Source organism: Peromyscus maniculatus, chromosome 1 (genome assembly GCF_049852395.1).
Source record: "Peromyscus maniculatus bairdii isolate BWxNUB_F1_BW_parent chromosome 1, HU_Pman_BW_mat_3.1, whole genome shotgun sequence".
Lineage (NCBI taxonomy): Eukaryota > Metazoa > Chordata > Mammalia > Rodentia > Cricetidae > Peromyscus > Peromyscus maniculatus.
The window spans coordinates 31,627,660-31,650,442 of record NC_134852.1 but is presented as its reverse complement, the minus strand read 5'-3'; the positions used below and the strand labels follow the sequence as shown (position 1 = coordinate 31,650,442).

The 22,783-nt window shown below is 41.0% G+C and overlaps 1 protein-coding gene across 16 annotated transcripts in view; it reads right to left on the bottom strand.

Annotated features, from left to right (window-relative positions):
- LOC143273511 (cell adhesion molecule CEACAM5-like) overlaps positions 1-22,783 on the bottom strand; it is a 386,206-nt gene that overhangs the window by 217,734 nt on the left and 145,689 nt on the right. For all 16 annotated transcript variants that reach the window (XM_076573549.1, XM_076573535.1, XM_076573531.1 and 13 more), the window contains 2 exons: positions 6,135-6,410; positions 591-866 (listed from right to left, as the gene is read on the bottom strand). In XM_076573549.1, coding sequence (XP_076429664.1) covers positions 591-866; positions 6,135-6,410 — 552 coding nt within the window. The remainder of the gene's footprint in view (positions 1-590; positions 867-6,134; positions 6,411-22,783) is intronic.

Here is a 22,783-nt window from a genome sequence, read left to right as displayed (position 1 = left end):
GCAAGCCTTTAATCCCAGGGAGTGGTGGTAGAAACCAGAAAGGTATAGAAGGCGTGAGGACCAGAAACTAGAAGCATTTGGCTGGTTAAGTTTTCAGGCTTCTAGCAGCACAGTTTAGCTGAGAGCCATTGGGATGAGGACACAGAGGCTCCCAGTCTGAGGAAACAAGATCAGCTGAGAAGTTGGCCAGGTGAGGTTAGCTGTGGCTTGTTCTGTCTCTTTGATCTTCCAGTGTTCACCTCAATAACTGGCCTCAGGTTTGATTTAATTAATAAGACTTTTAAGATTTCTGCTACAGCAAGCTCCATCCCTCTCAGCCAGAAACCAGAGAACCAGGAGGCTATTAGCCATAGGGATGGAGCAGGAGGCTTGGGGGAAGACTGAGTTTTGCTTGTTCCCATAATCCTGGGCTGGAAATAAAATGCTTCTGCCATTTCCCAGAAAGCTCCACTCCAAACCAAGCTGGCTTTATTTGTATCTTGAGCCATGTTTTTCTCCTTGTGACTTTGACCCAGTCTGCACTCTGTTGATAAAGAAACTGCCCCCCACCCTGAAAGCTATGGAGTAACAAGGGAGGAGAGGTCACTCACCTATTATGTCCACCTGGATGGGGTCACTCCTCTGGGAACTGACTTGATTGGATACTTCACACTGATAGTCCCCGGAATGTGAACTCCTGGCAGGGACTATTTCGAGGGTGCTGTTGTTCGGGGACAGCCTCATCCTATTCGTGATCGTCAGACTGTGGCCTTTGAAGAGCCAATGGATTGAGATTCCAGTGTCATTGGTCAAGCAGTTCAGGAACACAGAGGTCAGGCCTTTGACCGTGGTGTTGCTGAATTGAATGGAGGGTTTAGTCACTGGTTCTGTGAAGAAACAATGGAGGGAAGCAGCTTAGAGTCCTTCACCCTCAGAGATCTGAGACAGCTCCCAGGGCCCATACAATGAAGGGACCCTCTGCAAGGTCACATGTTCAAGATATAGTCTGTGAAGAAAGAGCTGAACCTTACTCCTATCAAGATGACCCATAGTAACCCTGACTCAGGGTATTTGTGTAGATTGCATACTGGGAGCCTCTTCAGGCCACATGTCCAGAAAACTTGGGGGCAGTAGGTGAGTGGGAGGAATGTATTTCCCAATGATATTTGTGGGAATTCTTGCTCATATTTTCTGTGAGTGTGAACAGTCAGATCCTGCCTTTATGAAATAGCCTTTTTAATTAAAAAATTAGTCATAGGATTAATATGGCCTAGCTAAACTTAAAGGTGTTAAAGGCTAGACCTCAGGACTGGGAGAAATCCTTAACTGAAGAATTTCTGTTTGTAGAAAAATTGTATTTCCTGTTCCACAGATATGGATTAAATACTACAGATAAGAAGTGAATAGACTCAGTGCTGACCACAGCCTGACACTCTAATGCTCAGTACTGATATTTTTGAGACAGGCTCTCACTGGACAGACCAAGCTCACGTGGAACTTGCTATGTAGACCAGGCTGGTCTGAAACTCACACTATCTACTTGTGTCTCCCTCCTCACTACTGGAATCAAAGATGTGTGCCACCACACTCAGCTGACATTTGTTTTTTGACCCTTGAAAAGAGCAAGAAAAAGGGTATCATCAACTGTAAGTGACATGGTTCACCCTGACTCAGAACAGGGCTCCCAGGCACATTCTCCACCCACTCTTTTCATCCCATGAAGTCAGAGCTGAGCCAGCCACCTCATTCATGAGACAGGAGCAGACCTGGGAGCAAAGGTCTAGTATCCATCTGTAGGGAATATTCTCCTCCAATTTGTAGAATAGAATGTGAGCACATTTGAAAGCCTTGGGTGTTCCTTGTAGGTCATGGAGATCATACTGAAAATGGAGGGACAGGAAAGCTTGTGTTAGGCACAGAAAGAAATCTTGACCTTGAGGCTCTCCTAACCATGGAAAGTCCCTCACACAACCTAAGGCTTTCCAAGACTTGGATAACCTCCTCCTCACATTGCAAGCTCCATCCCTATCACTCAGAGAAATCAGAGAACCAGGAGGCCATTAGACATATGGATGGAGCAGGACACTTTGGGGAAGACTGAGTTTTGCTCATTCCCATAGACATGGGCTGGAAATTCAATGCTTTTGCACCTTCCCAGAAAGCCAAAAGACTCCACTCCAAACATGGTGCTGATATTTCGGAGATCCACTTACTAAAGACTGCAATGTTCTTGACCCTGACATTAATCCGGACACCTATGAGTAGATGATTTTCAACAAAGAAACCCAAAATACAATGGAAAAAAAGCATCTTCAATAAATGGTTCTAGAATGACTGGATGTCAACATGTAGAAGACTACAAATCGATCCATATCTGGAACTGTGCACAAAACTTAAATCCAAGTGGTTCAAAAACCTCAACACACATCTAGTTACTCTTAACCTGATAGAAGAGAAAATAGGAAGTAAGAGAAGAAGAGAAAGGCTTGAATGCATTGGCACCAGAGATCACTTCCTAAATATAACAGCAATAGCACAGACACTGAGAGCAACAGTTAATAAATGGGGCCTCTTGAAACTGAGAAGCATTTGTAGGGCAAAAGACACAGTCAATAAGACAGTCTACAGAATGGGAAAAGTTCTTCACCAACCCCACATCTGACAGAGGGCTGATATCCAGAATATTTAAGAATTCAAGAAATTAGACATCGAAATACACAACAGTCCAATTAAAAATGGGCTACAGAGCTAAACAGAGAATTCTCAACAGAATAATCTCAAATGGCTGAAAGACTTTTAAGGAAGTGCTTAACATCCTTAGTCATTAGAGAAAAGCAAATCAAAATGACTCTGAGATGCCATCTTACACCTGTCAGAAGGGCTAAGATCAAAAACACTGAAGACAGCTTATGTTGGAGAGGATGTGGAGCAAGGGGAACACTCCTCCACTGTTGGTGGGAGTGCAAATTTGTATGGATGTCTTGGAAATCAGTATGCTGCTTTCTGAGAAAATTGGGAATTGATCTCCCTTAAGACCCAGCTATACCACTCTTGAGAATATACCCAAGGATTGCTCAATCATGCCACAAGGACACATGCTCAATTATGTTCACAGCAGCATTATTTGGAATAGCCAGAACCTGGAAACAACCTAGATGCCCCTCAACTGAAGAATGGATAAAGAAAATGTGGTAGATATACACAATGGATTACTACTCAGCAGAGAAAAACAATGACAGCATGAAATTTGCAGGCAAATGGATTGAACGAGAAAAAAATCATCCTGAATGAGGTAACCCAGACTCAGAAAGACAAACATGGTAGGTACTCACTCATAAGTGGATACTAGATGAAAAACAAAGGATAAGCAGACTTCAACTCACAGCTCCAGGGAGGTTACCTAATAAAGAGGGCCCTATGACAGACATAGCATTGCCCAGTGATGGAGAAATGGATGACATCTACATGATCAAGCTGGGGTTAAGAGGAGGTAATGGAGGGCAAGGGTCAGGGCAAAGAGAGCTTAGGGGAGCAGGAGGTCCTACCTTGATCAGGAACAGAGTGGGAGAACAAGGAAAGAGATATCATGATAAATGAAGACACCATGGGAATAGGAAGATGCAGAGTGCTAGAGAGGTCCCCAGAAACCCACATAGATGACTCCACTCTAGAATACTGGCAATGGTTGAGAGGGTGACCTGAGCTGACCTACACTAGTGATGGGATGGCCAAACACTTAACTGTCATGATAGAACCCTCATCCAGGGACAATGGAAGCAGATGCAGAGATCCATGGGCAAGCCCCAGGTGGAGCTCCAGGAGTCCAATCAATGAGAGAGAGGAGGGATCATATGAGCAAGAGATATTGAGACCATGATTGGGAAAAGTACAGAGACAACTAGCCAAACTAGTAGAAACACATGAACTGTGTCCAATAGCCTAGGAATCCCCATGGAACTGGATTAGACCCTATGGATAAGTGAGACAGTTGTGTAGCTTGAACTGTTTAGGAGGACCCCAGGCAGTGGGACTGGGACCTGTCCTTAGTGTATGAGCTGGCTTTTTGGAACCTAGTGCCTATGCTGAGACACTTAGTTCAGTCATGGTAGAGGGAGGAGGGGAATGGACCTGCCCCAAATGTAGGTACCAGGCTCTGCTGACTCCCCAGGGAAGACCTTGCCTTGGGGGTGGTGGGAACGAGGGGTGGGTTGTGGGGGGAAGGATGGGATGTAGGAGAAGGGAGGACACGGTTATCTGTGGTTGATATGTAAAACAAATAGAACATATCTTTTTTTTTTTTTTTGGTTTTTCAAGACAGGGTTTCTTTGTGTAGCTTTGCGCCTTTCCTGGAACTCACTTGGTAGACCAGGCTGGTCTCGAACTCACAGAGATACGCCTGCCTCTGCCTCCCGAGTGCTGGGATTAAAGGCGTGCCCCACTACCCAGCACAAATAGAACATATCTTAATAAAAAAGAAAAAAAATAAAAGAAAAAAATATAAAAAAAAATTCATTTCTTTTGGCTCTTTTGTATTTATTGGTGTGAAACAGAGTTGTCCTATTGAGTTACAGAACCTTGAAGGCATTCTTGCTGTCCATCTGACCCTGTTTGACCAGATGAGTTTTGATCAGGCTGCTAAGATTGTTCAATGATGAATGAATAATCAGTTAAACAAGGCATGTCCGGGGAAAATGGGATATCCAGGTAAAAGAATGAAGTTAAGCCTTCACTAACAACATATACAAATCAGCTCTACATGGATCAAAGATCAGAGCTGAAGGTCATCAGACTTTTAGGAGACAGGATGAAAACATTTTGAAACTGGATTTCAAATGATGTCTTTGTTATGATACCTGATGCATCATTTGGGCCTTTTGGCTGCATATGTGTCTCTACAGAAGATGAATGAATGGTACCTGAGGCAGACAGAAGAGGTTGTTGAATTCCTTGGAACTTCAGTTACAGACAGGAATAAGTTTCCATGTAGGTGCTGGGAATTGAACCCCTGTCCTTTGGAAGAGATGCCAGGGCTCTTAACTATAGAGCTATCTCTCCATTCCCATAAACCATATATATACACACACATACCACTACACACAACAAAAACAAAAATTAGAAAAAAGCATCTTGTGCAGGGATGTCATGCTTCAAATGTCAGCATGAAGTTAAGAAGCTCAGTATATGGGCCATCAAGATGGCTCAGTTGGGAAGAGGGCCTGCCATACACCCATACAGTAGCCACCCCTAATTGCCACACAGAAATAAATGCACAAACAAATGTGGGCCAGTGAAATGGCTGAGCAAATAAAGGGCTGGTTCACCCACCTGAGTTCAATCCCCTGTCCCTGGAGAACTGGATAACACAAATTGTCTCCTGACCTCCACTCATTGGTGTGGGACATGCACACAAAATGAATAAATATGCAAATGTAGTAAGAAACTCATTACAGGTCCTTTCTGTCTATGCATTTTATATTTATGGATCAAAACCTTGGAAACAAACTACTTGAAAAAGTATCTCTACAGTGAAAAATGTATTGTTTCCTCCTATCTTTGTACTGTACTCAACACAATAAGACTAGTGTGTTGAATATGCAGTATTCATATTAGGCATTGGAAATAATCTAAAGAAGATTGGAATGTGTTGAAAGAAGTGTAGAGTAACATGAATACATTACTAGTCTGACGGTTGACTATGTGACTGACTCAGACACTAAACTCTTAATCACTTTGCATTTCCATTTGCTATATTGACATCTACTGTTGTTAATATTGAGCAGGTCTCACAACTTAATCAGAGTTCAGCCTTGTAATTCTATGCCTCCTGCTTCATGCTCTCTCTCTTTTGAGACAGGGTCTCACTATGTAGCTCTGACTAATCTGAAACTGGCTACAAAGACCAGGGTGGTTGGGAACTCATAGAGATCCAACTGTCTCTGCCTCTGGTGTGCTGGGGTTAAAGGCATGCTGCTCTGTGCTCACCTTGCTAGGTGTTCTATCATGAGATTAACATGCATCCATCAACATGCTGGCTGTATTTGTTTCCTGAACAATGTTTTCCTCCTTGTGACTTTGACCCATTCTGCACTCTGTTAATAAAGAAACTGCCCCCACCCTGAAAGCTATGGAGTAACAAGGGAGGAGAGGTCACTCACCTATTATGTCCACCTGGATGGGGTCACTCCTCTTGGAACTGACTTGATTGGATACTTCACACTGATAATCCCCGGAATCCTCAATCCTCGCAGAGTCTATTTGGAGGGTGCTGTTGTTCTGGGACAGCTTCATCCTGTCTGTGAGCTCCACACTCTGGCCTTTGAAGAGCCAACGGATGGAGACCCCAGTGTCGTTTGACAAGCAGGTCAGGAACACAGAAGTCAGGACTTTGACTGTGTTGTTGGTGACATGGACGGAGGGTGGAGTCACTGGATCTGTGGATAAATAGTGGAGAGGACAAGTAGAGAGTCCACTGACCATCAGAGATCTCAGCCAGTTCACAGGGCCATAGAATGAAGGAGCGCTCTGTAAGATTGCATGTTTGGGTTCAAGATATTGTCTGTAGGGAGAGAGCTGAAATTTACTCCTAACAAGATCACTCACAGTGACCCTGACTCAGGGTATTTGTGTAGATTCCACACTGGGAGCCTCTTCAGCCGACCTGTCCAGAAATCTCATGATGGGGGAAATGTATTTCCCAATGATTTTTGTGGGGATTCTTGCTCACACTTTTTGTGAACAGTCAGTTCCCTCTTATATGGAATAACCTACTGTTTATACTTAATTAAATAATTTGTCATGGGGTTAAGATGGCCCAGATAATCTTAAAGGTGTTAAAGGCTAGACCTCAGGACTTGGAGAAATCCCTAACTGAAGGATTTCTGTATGTAGAAAAAAATGCATATCCTGCCCCATGGGTATGGATTAAATACCACAGAGAAGAAGTGAATAATCACAGTGCTGACCACAGCCTACAAGTCTAATCCTCAGTATTGATATTGTTTGAGACAGTCTCACTGTATAGTTCTAGCTTGCTTGGAACTTGCTATGTAGACCAAGCTCTCCTCCTACACATACTATCTACATGCCTCTCCATCCTCAGTGCTAGCATTAAAGATGTGTGACACCACACTCAGCTATTTGGTTTTTGGAGGCTTTTTTGGTGGTTGTTGTTGTTGTTGTTTCGGTTTTTTGACACTGGGTTTCTCTGTGAAGCTTTGTGCCTTTCCTGGATCTTGCTCTGTAGACCAGGCTGGCCTGGACCTCACAGAGATCTGCCTGCCTCTGCCTCCTGCATGCTGGGATTAAAGGCGTGTGCCACCACTGCGTGGCTGCTATTTGTGTTTTGAAGCTTGAGAAGAATAAGCAAAAGAGATCATCAACTGTAAGTGACATGGTTCACCCTTACTCAGGACAGGGCTCCCAGGCACCTTCTCAACCCACTCTTCCTATCCCATGGAGTCAAAACTGAGACAGGAGCAGACTTGGGAGCAGAGGTCTAGTGCCCATCTGTGGGGAATATTCTCCTCCAATTTGGAGAATAAGAATGGGAGCATAGTTGAAAGCCCTGGGTGTCCCTTGTAGGTCATGGAGGTCATAAAATGAAAATGGAGGGGACAGGAAAGCTTGTGTTAGGCACAGAAAGAAATCTTGACCTTGAGGCTCTCCTAACCATGGAAAGTCCCTCACACAACCTAAGGCTTTCCAAGACTGGGAGAACCTCCTCCTCACATTGCAAGCTCCATGCCTATCAGCCAGAAACCAGAGAACCAGGAGGTCATTAGACATAGGGATGGAGCAGTAGGCTTGGGGGAAGACTGAGTTTTCCTTGTTCCCATAGACATGGGCTGGAAATTAAATGCTTCTGCACCTTCCCAGAAAGCCAAAAGACTCCACGCAAAACCTGGTGCTGATATTTCAGAGATCCACTTACTAAGGACTGTAATTTTCTTGACTGTGGTTCTATTGACTCCAGGAAAAACATTATAGATGAGGCAGGAATAGGATTTGCTATTATTAGTGTTAATATTGGGGATAAAGAGCTCTTGGGAGGATGACTGGAGCTCTCCATTGACAAACCACGAGTACAGTGCAGGTGGGTTAGCATCTGTGTGGCACAAGATGTGAGGTTTTTACATGAATGGAAATGAATATTTGAGGGGGATATGATCTGGACATCAGAACCATCTGGAGAAAATAGAATAAAATCACATGATGTCAGCAGAGGGAAGGGGAAATCATGGTCTGTAGAAGGACATAGTATCTCTTTGAGCTGTGCTTTAACCTTAGTTGAGCAGGTCATACCCAGAGTTGGGGAGATTAGTACAAGAGTACTCATTCAGCATGCACAAGCCCTGATCTTTCTCAAGCACAACACACACACATCTTCACTGCACACTCATGTGTGCACTGAGACTGAATCTGACATGTCCCCTGTCTCCATCACCCTGAGCCTCTCTAGACAGAATTCCCTGCAACCCATTCAAGCTCAATTCTGGGCCTGTCCACATGTGCTTGGGCTGGGACAGGATGCCCTGGCAGCCTAGATATCTGTATGGTAGGTCTGTGTCATGAACCCAATGGGACTAGGACCGAGTATGGTAGAGTTCTAGCCCTCTGTATTTAGGCAGTTGGGGCCAGGGTTAAATAGAAAATACAGGTAATGTTTAGAGAGAATGGGTCACTTGGAGAGGCACTCACTGAATTCTAGTTTCACATTCATAGGGTCCTGTGTCAGTCCTCAACATTGAGTAAAGTGAGAGTCCTGTAGTCATAAGACAGCTTCAGCCTGTCCTCTTTTGAGAAGCTTTTTTTTATCCTCCACAGGTAGCCTGTATTCTGAGTCTTAGGCTCACACATTAATGCTATTGAGTCCTCACCCTCCATGGGATTGGAAGTGTTGGTTGTGATGTTGGGATTGGGTAGCAGTGCTGTGCTGACAACAGAGAGATGATTGCTCTGTGTGGTACTTCTGATTCTTACAAAGGCCTCTTACAGCCAGACATCGTCTCTTAACTCCCAGCTGACCCACATCCCGAAAGAATCAGGCAGGAAGCAAATTACAGGCAGATGGATTGGCTGTGTGCTCAGAGATAATGGGGCCTCCTGTACTGTGTATGGAAGAAGCAAGGACTTTCTCGTGAGAGAACTGAGCTGCAGTGTTTGGTGATGGTCAGACTCAAGACTTGGAATCACAGTTCTCATTTTATTTCCTGGTCCTCACTGACCCATTGCTGCCTTGAGACACAAGGTTCAGATCCCTCCAGCTACACTGACCTCTCCTGCTGTGTGTAGACCAGAGCCCTCCCAGCCTTTGCTGTTCAGGGCTGACCTACAGATAGGTTATGATTAGTCTTCCCATTGAGCTTCCCTGAGAAACCTGACAGACTGTGAGGGATCTCACAGAGCTCAGGATCTGCCTGACATTTAGTTCAGGTTGGGCCACAGATGGACTATTCTTGTCAGGTGTTTGATGTTGATTGACATGAATCTGGGAGCCCTATAAGAATCCTGAGTCTATGAAATGATCTAGAGGAGTGAAGGTCACCTAGTAGGCCTCCATGATGGCGACCTGGAGATGTGGTTTTGGTCCGATAATTGTGACACTGATGGCCTATGTGACCCTGACTCAGTGATTGTGTTTGCTGTCTCACTTTTTCTATAATAGAACACATGGTAAATGATCATTGCTAGGCATCTAAGATAATCTTAAATGTGAACCATGACCTGACCTTCCACCAAGCAGTGTCTACTAGTATTTGCCTGCAGGAAATAATCCCTGCAGTGGGAAAGATGGCTCAGTGGTTAAGAGCACTGACAGCTCTTCTAGAGCTCCTGAGGTAAATTCCCTTACAAAAATCTATAATTAAAATGTGGTGAACCTTTCTGGTGTGCAGGCAGAAAACTTTATGTATAATTATTTAATTAACTAATTAATTAAGGCTAAATGGACTGTGGGAAGGAAACACCAAGGAGCTGTTGGTAGAAATATGTAAATTTCACATTGGAAAGGGGTGCAGGTTATAAGCTACCCATAGACAATTGTAGTCAATGGCAGTGTATATTTCAGAGTAGGCAAGACAAATTTCCAAATTCTCAACATAACAAATGGGAGATAAAAGTGTAGTGGGTGTTACAGAGTTGACTTAATCATTCTGTCTTGTACACAGACATCAAAGATCACACTCTATTTCTTCAGACTAAGTACAGTTGGGAGGCCATTTAAAGCACTATTAACAAGTAATAGATCATGGATCAAAACAGTGTGAAGATCATTTTCAAGTGCCAAAAAATGTTACATATTGTACATCTGAACATGGGCCAAAATATATAAAGAATCTCACAGTTCAACATTAGTAACAATGAAACCACAAGCAGCTCAATCCAAAGAGAAGGAGAAGACCTGACTTTCCTTTTAAAGAACGAGGAACAGATGACCAATAAAGACAGGATGCTTACTTTTTGTCTATTTGACAGACTAAATTCACATGGGAAGAGAAAACCTCAGTTGACGAATCACTTCCAGCATAATGGCCGGCAAGTCATTTTCTTAATTACTGTTTGGTGGAGAATGACCCGATGCTATCCTCTAGCAGATAGCCCCTTTCTTATGGGCTCTGTAAGAAAAGCAGCTGAGCAAGTTGTGGGAGCAAGCCAGGATGATTTCCCCATGGTTCTTGCCTGCACTTCCCTCAATGACAGACTCTGATCAAGACATTTAAGCCAAATAAACCCTTAACTGCCAAGTTGGTTTGGGTTGTGGCATTTCATCACAGTAACTGGAAAGCTATCTAGAACAACACATAAAGAATTTCTATGGGAGCCGGGGGAGGGGAGGTTGTGGTGGCACACGCCTTTAATCCCAGCACTTGGGAGGCAGTGGCAGGTGTATCTGTGAGTCCCATGCCAGACTAGCCTGCAGAGAGAGTTCCAAGACAACTAGGGATATACAGAGAAACCCTGTCTCAAAAATCCAAAACTGAAAAGAAGAAAAAAGAAATGCTTATGGGCCAGGCAAGGTAGTGCACACCTTTGATCCCACTACTCTGGGAATTCCAGCCTGGCCAGCCAGGAGTATATAGTAAGACCCTGTCTCACAACCAAAAAAACAAAAACATGCTTAACACCAATAGTCACTGTAAAAATGCACATGATTGGCCGACCTAAACTGTACATTCTTAAGGATAAGTCATATATAAATTATAAGCTATTAAAGATAGTTACTAGGATACAAGTTAAAGCTTGATCATCTTATAAATGATCAAATTATACAAATGTATGTTTAGAAACAGGCTAAATATGCTGAATATTAGCATAATCAATTCCTTACTTCACCTATGACATTTAAAAAATGTTTAAGCTTCCCACTTTAAACTATGCCATGCCTCTTACAGCCAGGAATTAGTCCAAATTATACTTTGAGATCATTTAGATTACATTTCCATTTACCAGGACTAAAGATAATTTGCCTTGCTATCCAATTTTCAATAAAAGATAGCTCACCAAAAAGATTTCAGAATAAGCTTTTACTATTCCTTCATTAAAAGAAATTCACTTTACATTGACTATTCTCAATAATCAATCACCTATGTCTCCTGACTAATTAAATACATGAATCTTTTAGATGTAAAATTTTTATGAGGGTATGAAAGTTTAGATATGGAGACTGTTTAGGAAAGTTAAAAAATAACTTAGGATATATGAATTGCCAGTTATTGGGATAGATAAATATAACATAAACATCTAGATTTGGAATAAATGATACCCACGTCTCAGTAAATAACCTAGAGATACTGAGAATATATACCTAAGGTACATCTATGGATAAAGTTTTTATTGAGATCTGAGATCTGAAATATATAGGCTTTAGAAATAGACTTATGTATGCATTACTACATTAGTCTACAGATGTCCCCCAGAGGAGACCTGGGACTAATAAAAGGCCATAGCTCCTCCACTGTACAAGGTATAATAATTGTCCATGGAATGATTGATCCTGACTTTACTGGGAAAATTAAGATTATTGTAAACCTCCTACAAAAAAATTCAGATTCTACAGGGCAGCGCCTAAGGGAGCTGCCAGTTTGGATTCAAGTTTTATGGTCTTCTGGGTTCAGGAAATTAAATATTCCAGACCAACTAAACCCTTAAAATACAGGGAAAGAAAATAATTGACTTGCTAGACATAAGCATAGACATTTCTTACATTTTAGAAAATGATTGGCCAAATACTTAAGACAATTATTACTCCTTCATCTCATATAGGTCTAGGTCAAGCTAATATTGTAACCAAAAGCTCAGAAATATTAAAATGGTCAGATAGATAAAATGATGGCCTTATTCTGCCCAGAGGCATCCCCTTTATACCTAACACTCTGTGGGGAAGAGACATGCTGCAGTTAATTGGTGAATCATTAATCTCTGCTATGGACTAATATCAGCTCAAGTGCTATAGATGGGTGTTAAACTTAAAAGAACTCGGGTAAACAAACCAAAGGCATAACTGAGCCCATTATTCTAGAAATTATAAGTGACAGGCATGGCCTAGGGTATAATAAATTAATCTGAGGGACCACTGTTGACTGCTATCCCCATTACATGGATATCTGATGCTCCTATCTGGGTTAAATAATGGACTTTGAATGCTGAGAGAATTGTAGCTGCTACTTGTCTGGTGGGAGAGAAGCTTAAAAATAGGGCATATAAAGCCTCTCACCAGCCCTTGAGTCACCCTAATACTTATTGGTTAGAAAAATATCAGGCTTACAGGCTGTTACAAGACCTTAAAAAATTAAATGAACTTTATTGGAGCCAAGGGGAGCTTCACAATCTAGTTTGTCATCTCCCACAGCCACCCCTAGAATTCAAAATATAATAGTCATAGACTTACAAGATTGCTTCTTCACCCTATATTCTCACCCTAAAGATTGTCAGCATTTCACTTTAAGCTTGCCTTCTAACCTGACACAATGGAAGTCAAAAGCTGACATGCAGATCAGGAAATATAAGTTCTGTTTACCCAGAACACATTGATTGAGCTGAGTTCCTCACCATATGTACAGATTAACTATCAGAAGTATCCGTAAATTATACTTTCCTCACTGTCACCTAAGCCAATTATGTATGTGTGTGTGTGTGTGTGTGTGTGTGTGTGTGTGTGTGTGTGTGTGTGTGTGTGAGTATACATTGCAATACATTTATTACATAGGTGACATTATATTTATAACAAACTATAAAACCTATGAGTCTATAGACTGGCAGATAAGTCCATACTAGTACTTTCTAATGTCTGTCCAACAATGACAAATTCTCTCCCTATGAAAATTCACCCATGAGGCCTACATCCTTATGATTTATGTGTATGAAATAAAGAAATAAATCACCATTTATTCCACTGCTTTAAAATTTTAAGAAGGCCTAGAGCTCATAATTGGACAAAAGCCTTATTATACTTCAAGAGCTCTTAACAATTGGTGCTTAATGTTTCATATCTCCCACTACAGGCATCCCTTATTATCCACAGGCCAAGACACAAAGTTACACCTAAGCCTCCAGAACCTTCTCACTTGTATTTGTAAAGGTCCTGATGTTTTCATAATGTCAAAAAGTGGATATGCTTACATGTTTTCACAGGATGCTGATCCATCTTTATGAATCCTGGATTGCCTGGTCGCACCATACACTAGGCTGCTGCAGGACAAAGATGCTCTAAAGCTGCCAGTCTGAAAGTTGCTTATATTTACCTCTAGATTCTTAAATATTGAGCTGTGACTTTATGAATAAATTGATACAACTCTAGATTTTTTGATGAACTCTGTTCATCAATTATATTAAACTTGTAGAAATATGTAGATGTAACCAACAGTCTTACTAAATAAGAAACACAGAACCAATGTAAAAGAGAAAGCCGAGAGGTCAGAGCTCAGAGCTAAAATCTCACCCTTCCTCCTGTGGTGTCCCAGCTTCCCGAAAGAGAGCTATATCCTGTCTGTCCATCTCTTTATAGTATTTTGTTCTGCCTTCTCATTGGTTGTAAACCCAAACACATGACTGCCTCGTCACTGTCTGTATGTACAGCCCCCCAGGTCTTAAAGGTATATGTCTCCAATGCTGGCTGTATCCCTGAACACACAGAGATCTATGGGATTAAAGGCGTGTGCCACCACCGCCACACTCTTGCTATGGCTCTAATAGCTCTGACCCCCGGGTAACTTTATTTATTAACATACAATCAAAATCACATTTCAGTACAATTAGAATATCACCACAGAAATATTATTAGAAATAATCCTGGCCTAAATGAATTTTTATTAATTTTGACAAAAGATAATCAGGACTTGAGATATATGATAAATGAAACATTTCAGATTTCATTCTCTGACTATCCTCCTGTTTTGTTGAGATTCCAAAGATTCATAATCTTGCTCTGACAAATCACCACTGTTATCATATTGCTAATACGTCTAAAGATTTTGTCCATTTAAGGAATGCAACCTGCCTACAGTTTATGTCTTCCACTTACAAATTCTGTTTTTCTTCTCTAGGAAGGTGGATCTTTCCCTCTCTCCCTGGCCTGATATCCCCTTCTCTCATCTGCTAAAGCCATGCACTAAATATTCCATAGGTACACATAAGAGAAAAAGTTTCCTCCTTAAAACTCCTCAAATGTTGTAAAACCATTGTGTCATGTCTCATCTGAGCTGAGGAATAGTGGGTTGTGATTAGAAAGAAGGCCACCTAGAAACCAGTAGGCAGCCCCTTGGATCTTATGCAGGAACATAGACAATTTGAATCTGTTTTATGCTTAAATCAAAGTGTTTTGATCAGATGTGTAATCTGCCATATCTTTACATATTTGTTGTAGCAGTTTGTATTAAAAGTATCACAAGTGCAAATAAAAAGTCATTTGTCACTTGTTTAACTAAAAACAAAAACAAAACAAAACAAAAAAACTCATCAAATGCATGTTTTAATACATATATTTGTTTCCAGCAGTAATTCTGATGATTTAAAGAGTTACACATTGTCATCCTCTGGACCACAGAAATGCTGTCTAGCTGCAGGTCTGCACCCCATCCTCCATCCTCCATCCCACATGGATGTGCTGTCCAGCTCAGCCCTGCATCATGCATGCCCTCTAGCACATGAGACAGAAAATCCTGCTACCCATCTCTTACCCTGCAGAGCCTGAAACAGCCTGCTCTTCCTGGGTTTCCACTTATTCCAGTCATCAAGACCCTCAGCTTCAGACCCATATCAGCAGGGAGTAACCATGAATGACTTCTACAGCCCCGTGGTGACTTACCCCTCTTTCGGTGCTGAACTCCCCAGCCCAGGGGCTGGACTGCCTTTTAAAAACTCTCTATTATTAATTCTATAAATTCTGCCCATTATCCTGAAATGTATATCCTATCAGATTTTCTCCTCAAGTACTTCTGACACTGTTGTGTATATAAGTCTTGCTATGTATACCCTGACACAGATTATTACAGTCCTCCCATAGCTAAATGGGTCAATATTGCCTTGATTACAAATTTTAATTATTAGGTCAGTTTTAACTGTAGCCTTGGTCCCATAGGTGCTCATGACTAACTCAAGTAACTCCTTATCTAACAATGCCTCTTTTAAATACAGTGTAACCAAATTAATACCACTAATCAGAGATTAATAGAGTTATGTTCCAAACTAATCATTTTTGATAAGTCACAGTTATATTATTCAGACACATTTGACCATATTATGCTATACTAGCTAATGGTAGATTTTTATGTTACTCCTCTGCTCCCTTCTTGGGACAGAGATATTCTGATTATGTACAACTACACCTTTTAGACGGCTAAACTAAGTCTCAGCTTGCCATCTACATAGATTATTGATTACAAATATTAATTAACCATTACTTTTCATTTTTCAAGACACCTCCAAATTTAATTTTTTCATCCTTTTCTCTACCCTAGCAAGAATTAAGCATTCTCTTTTTTTAATAAATTAAAACACTGGAACTGCTGCAAGCCATAGGAAAACATAATGGAATTCAGCTACTATCCCAAAAGCTACTACTTGGAAAGGTCAAGAAATTTTCTCAAGGTCAAGTCATGGTTTAAGAAGTCTTGGTGATATTTTAGCTTTTGTTATATATTAGCTGGTTCCTACAATGATTTCCTTGTATGCTATGTGTGCTTCCAAGAACTCATAATAGTGTATTTATCTAACATGCCTATCAAGCATCAAAAGGCAATCAACCTTATAGAAACAACGCCTGTCTCCTAGGTCAGGAGGATAGCTTCATTTCTTGTGCAGTTTAAGCAGAGACCCTCTTTTCTTATACAACCTCACTAACATTATAGACTCCGAACTTCTTACCTAACCACTTCTAGAAATGTAGACTGAGTATATAAATCCCCTTTTTTGATATAGTAACCAATCATTAGCTCTCAATTGACCTCCTCTTTTACCACTCTCTTTTGGGTTGTAAAAGAAATCCTGATACTCACTCCTTGAGGAAAATTTTTACCTGCCTTTATGACCCTGCAGGAATTCAAGCCTGATGACTTGTTCTGCCAGGGGATTGCTATTGTTTGGGTTTATGACTGAATACCTCAGACATGTGGGGAAACTGAGAGGTATAAGGAGACTTAGAGGATGATTTTCAGGAGAGAACTTGAGGACAAGATGGAAGATGAGGAAGAGCCAGGTAGGGAAGTACTAGATGAGTAAGGCCAAGATGAGAAGGCTCTGTCGAGGCAGAATTAAGATGAGAGAATTAAGATAGAACTTAGAGGGGACAGTAGGTAAATATAGAGAAAAATCAGGCAAGACAGGAGCTAGGCAGGAGAACAGAACTGTAGCTCTGTAGACAGGATTTTATCCTGAATATTTTATATATATTTTATATTTTATCCTGAATATATTTTATCCTGAATAAAGTTGACAGACAAAGAAAGACCTTGGTTTCCTCAGATTCATTTCCAAAAAATAATTGTCAGTGTTTGCAAGCTTCTCTTCTCAGCCCCTGGGAAGAATATTATTAAGGTGCGTCCTTAATAATATTTAAGAATAACTCCTCTATTTTTTGTACCACCATGGCTTAAAGTTATATTTCAACAACAACAAAAATTAGAATCTACAATCTCGAGGAAACTGAACAATGCTCAACTGAATCACAAATCGGTCAAAGAGGAAATAAAGAATTAAAGACTTCCTAGAATTCAATGAAAATGAATGTACAACATACCTAAACTTATGGACACTATGAAAGCAGTGCTAAGAGGGAAATTCATAGCACTGAATGCCCACATATAGAAGTTGGAGAAATTTCACACTAGCGATTTAACAGCACACCTAGAAGCTCTAGAACAAAAAGCAGCAAAGTCACCCAGGAGGAATAGATGCCAGCAAATAATCAAAATGAGGGCTGAAATCAATAAAATGGAAACATATAGAACAATACAAAGAAGCAATGAAACAAAGAGTTGGTTCTTTGAGAAAAACAACAGGATAGACAAGCCCTTCCCCAAACTAACCAAAAGGCACAGTGAGAGCATCCTAATAAAAAAATCAGAAATGAAAAGGGATACATAACAACAAATAATGAGCAAATCCAGAGAATGGTTAGGTCATTCCTCAAAAACCCTAATCCACATAATTGGAAAATCTAAAGAAATGTACAATTTTCTGGATAGGTACCATATACCAAAATTGCCTCAAGACCAGATAAACAATTTAAATATACCTATAATGCTTAAGAAACTAGAAACATCCAGATTCCTCAGTCCTTGGATGGGGTTTCTGGCATGGCTATTAGGGTGGTTGGCCATCCCATCACCAGAGTAGGTCAATCCCGGCTGTCTCTCAACCATTGCCAGCCATCTATTGTGAGGGTATCTTTGTGGATTTCTGTGGGCCTCTCTAGCACTTTGCTTCTTCCTTTTCTCATGTGGTTTTCATTTACCATGGTCTCCTATTCCTTGTTCTCGCTCTCTGTTCTTGATCCAGCTGGGATCTCCCACTCCCACAGGCTCTCTTTCCCTTGACCCTTGCCCTTCATTAGTCCCACTCATGTCCAGGTTATTCATGTAGATCTCAGCCATTTCTCTGTCATTGGGCGATCCTCGTGTCTTTCTTGGGGTCCTGTGTTTTCCAGGTAGCCTCCCTGGTGATGTGAGTAGCAGTCCAGTCATCCTTGTTCCACCTCTAATATCCTCCTATGAGTGAGTACATGCCATATTTGTCTTTCTGAGTCTGGGTTACCTCACTCAGGATGATTTTTTTCTAGATCCATCCATTTGCCTGCAAACCTCATGATGCCATTGTTTTTCTCTGCTGAGTAGTATTCCATTGTGTATATGTGCCATAATTTATTTATCTATTCTTCAGTTGAAGGGCATCTAGGGTGTGGAACTCTGGGAGTCCAATTAGCGAGAAAGAGAAGGGTTTATATGAGCGAGAATTGTTGAAACCAAGGTTGGATAAAGCACAGGGACAAATAGCCAAACGAATGGAAACACATGGACTATGAACCAAAGGCTGAGGAGCCCCCAACTGGATCAGGCCCTCTGAATAGATCTCTGAAGTATTCAAAGGCCACCTGGCCAAACACCCTAATTGTCATGCTAGGAACCCCATCCAATGACTGAGGGAACCGGATACAGAGAACCATGGTCAGGCCCCAGGTGGAGCTCCAGGAGTCCAATTGGTGAGAAAGAGGAGCTTTTGTATGAGCGAGAATTGTTGAGACCAAGGTTGGAAAAAGCACAGGAACAAATGAAAGGAAACACATGAACTATGAACCAATAGCTGAGGAGCCCCCAACTGGATCAGGCCCTCTGGATAAATAAGACAGTTGATTAGCTTGATCTGCTTGGGAGGCATCCAGATAGTGGGACCAGGTCCTGTCCTCAGTGCATGAACTGGAAGTTTGGAACCTGGGGCTTATACAGGGACACTTGGCTCAGCCTGGGAGGAGGGGCCTGGACCTGGCTGTACTGAATCTACCAGGTTGAACTCAATCCTCAGGGGAGTCTTTGCCCTGGAGGAAATGGGAATGGGGGGGTGGACTGGAGGGAAGGGGTGGGAGTAGGGGTGGGAGGGGAGAGAACAAGGGAATCTGTGGCTGATATGTAAGATTAAATTTAATAAATAAATTTAAAAAATGAAAAAAAAAGAAACTAGAAACAGTCATTAAAATCTCCCAACCAGAAAAAGCATGTGACCAGATGGTTTGAACACAGAATTCTACCAGATTTTCAAAGAAGAGCTAATACCAATATTCTTCAATTTGTTCTACACAATAGAAACAAAAGGAACATTGCCAAATTCTTTTTACAAGGCTACAGTCACCGTGATACCTAAACAACAAAAGATGCAACAAAGAAAGAGAATTGCACACCAATCTCATTCATGAACATTGATGTAAAAGTACTCAATAAAAACTGGCAAATCAGATTCAAGAAGGGAGTAAAAAAATATATCCACCATGGTCAAGTAGGCTTCATAGAGAGATGTAAGGATGGTTCAAAATACATAAATCTGTCAATGTAATCCACCATATAAACAAACTGAAAGATAAAATCCACATGATCATCTCATTAAATGCTGAAAAACCTTTGACAAAATTCAACACCTCTTCATGACCAAGGTTTTGGAGTAATCAGAAATACATGGAAGATTCCTTAGTGTAATACAGGCAATTTACAGCAATCTGACAGCCAACATCATATTAAATGGAGAGAAACACAAAGCAATTCCACTAAAATCAGGAAGAAGACAAGGCTGTCCCCTCTCCCCATATTTATTCAATATAATACTCAAGGTTCTAAGTAGAGCAATAAGACAAAAACTATAATCAGGGGGATACAAATTTGAAAGGCAGAAGTCAAACTTTCCCTATTTGCAGAAGATATGATAGTATGCATAAATGACCTGGAATTTCTACCAGAAAACTCCTACAGCTAACAAACACATTCCCACCTTGATGGCAGAAGACTGATTGGGTGAGTTGAAGTGTGAGGATTTTAGCAAGTGTCCTTTTCACCTCCCTGTGTTTCTAGGTTAGTTCTCCCTCTTCTTTCCAATACTCGAATTCCATCAATTTCATCAAGGCAATCACGTAAAGCTGTAGGAATGTTAGACAGGGTGATTGCAATTTTCTGTGTTGAATATCCAGTGTTTCCATCTTATTCTCAGGGTCTCAGTTGTGGCAGCCATGAATAAGTCGTCTCTTGTGGCTGTGACCTAAGTGACAGAAGGCCCAGACTATTGACTCTCATTGTACCAGCTCCTCTGCAGAGACCATGGTTTCTGCAGTGGGGTAGGACAGCAAGGCAGACTCTGTAAGACCCCAAATCCCTCTGCTTGGTTACTGTAGGGAACTCAGCCTCAAACTTGTAGAAACTCTGTTGGAACTGCACTGCAATCTAAGATATGCCTGCTTCTCTGCCTACACAGAGATCATATCTTCATGTGTCCTGAGGGATATCTCAGGCTCACCTTCACAAGTATATTCCTCCACTAATAACTTACTTGTCTCAGCCCTTCATGGACACATCCTGGTGGATGAAATCTAGTAAATAACCATGGCTTAGAAATTTTTCATCAGACCCCCCCCCTCATTTTTTTCTCTCCCATTTTTATTTAGTAGCTATGTTAAAGTGGTTTCACCTTTTGTATAACATGTGTCTCCCCACACCCCTTATGTATCAATGCCATCCTCACCCCTTTACTCCTTGTTGTGACTTTGGGGCTCAAACTTCACCAGTCTGCTCAAGAGTGATTATTAATGCTAATGTTGACCATGGTGGTATGGTATTTATGATGTGGCTGGCCCTGTATTTGTATCTGGTTTCACCTATATGATGAGTCTGTCACATAGAAATTATTTCCATTCAGATGATGAAAAACTGGAGCTTAAAGTGGTTTTCAAAAGTTACTTAAATCTGTATGGTTAATCAGAGATAGACCAGACTACCTGGCTTCAAGGCTAACCCTAGTGGTAGGAATAATTGTAGCAACATTTTTTTCTTTCTCTATGTGTGGTATTTTGCCAAAGAAAGGTTACTTGATTATTATATGAAGTCTTTAAAAACTACTATGAGGCAGGTGAAAGATGTGATATAACCTAGCATCCTAGCATCAGAGGCTGAGGCAGGAGGATTGTGAATTTGAAGCAAGTCTGGTTAATATAATGAGACCCCTGTCCCCTAAAAGTTCCTGAATAGGAAGGAGAACACTAAGGATGAGGATGAAGATGAACAAAACAGAGACTAGAGTGACTGCAAAGAAAGCTGATGCACCAAAAGTTGGTTCATCAAAAATAATTAACAATATTAGCAAACTTTTCCCAGATTAACTTTGAAAAAAAGCAGATGATATTAATACAATTTGAGACCTCACCATCCATTCTCAAGAATATGAAGAATTTCAAGAGCACTCAGTAGTTATATGCTAACTGTTGTGTGGCCTAGATGCAAAGGACAATTTCCAACAAACATGGATTCTTTAGAGATGGAAGCATAAAAGAAACCAAATGGAATAGCTATATAACCAAGAAGATTGGATCAACAAATAAATTGACAAAATTTCACAGACTTTGATAAGAAAAACACTGAAACTGGATAGAAGTCCAGCTTATTGTAACAAAGGCCATACATGGAAACCCACAGCCAAAATCATACGCAGTGGGGAGACTGACAGCATTCTCTTTAAGATCAGGAAGAACACAGGATGCTGCTGTGACCACTTCTGTTCAAGAGACCTTTAGGAGTGCTACACAGAGCCATTAGGCTAGACAATGAAATGAAGGTACCCAATTATGAGGTGCTAAATATATCTCTAGATGACAGGAACTTGTTCATAGAAAATCCTGAACATTCTACAGAACCTTCTCAGAACTAAATGAGAAAAACTAGTAAATTGGTTGGCTAATGAAATGAACATGCCCAAGTAAGCTGTATTTCTGTATACTACTATTGACTTTGAACAATTTGATTTTCATTTTTCCTGGCAGTAGTGGAGCTTGAACCTAGGGCCTCATGCGTGCCTGGCAAGTGTTCAGCCCCTGAGCAATAAATAGTCCCAGCCATAACAGTAAACAATTGGAAAGGAAATGAAGAAAATATTTATTTGTGAAAGCACCAAAAAGAATAAAATACTTACAATTAAATCCACCAAGGAGATAAAAGACTTGCACTCAGAAAACTACCAAATAAGAGATGATGAAAGAAGACAAGAAATGACAGCCATTGGCATTGATGGTTTGGAAAACTTAATCTCATTATTACTGTTGTTCTGCAGTACTGGGATTGAAGTGAGTGCTTTGTGCAAGGTAAGCAATTCACTACCACTGAGCTCTACTCTAAGCTATGCATTCTAATTTTTATTTAGAAACAGGATGACACTAAATTAATCAGGCTGGCCTTGAATTGGTTGTAGTAGGCACTTTTAGAACTTGTTACTCTTGCCTCATCTTCATCAGTGGCTGGGACTTTTTTTAAAAGAGGACATTATCCCTGAATGTACTCTATCAGTTCTATGCATATCAGATCAAAACCCCAGTGGCATTTTGCACAGAAATAGCAAAGTCCATTCTAGCTGTCCTGAAACTCACTATATATATCAAGCTGGCCTCAAACTGCCAGAGATCCACTTGTCTCTGCTCCAAAGAGCTGGGGTTATAGGCAAGCACCATCAAAAATGGCCTTAAAATTATCTTGAAAAAAACAAGAGTAAAATTGCAGTACATCCCACATGATTTCATAATTTTAGTACAAAGCTGCAACAATCAAAATCTTATACTTACTCCTGACATAAA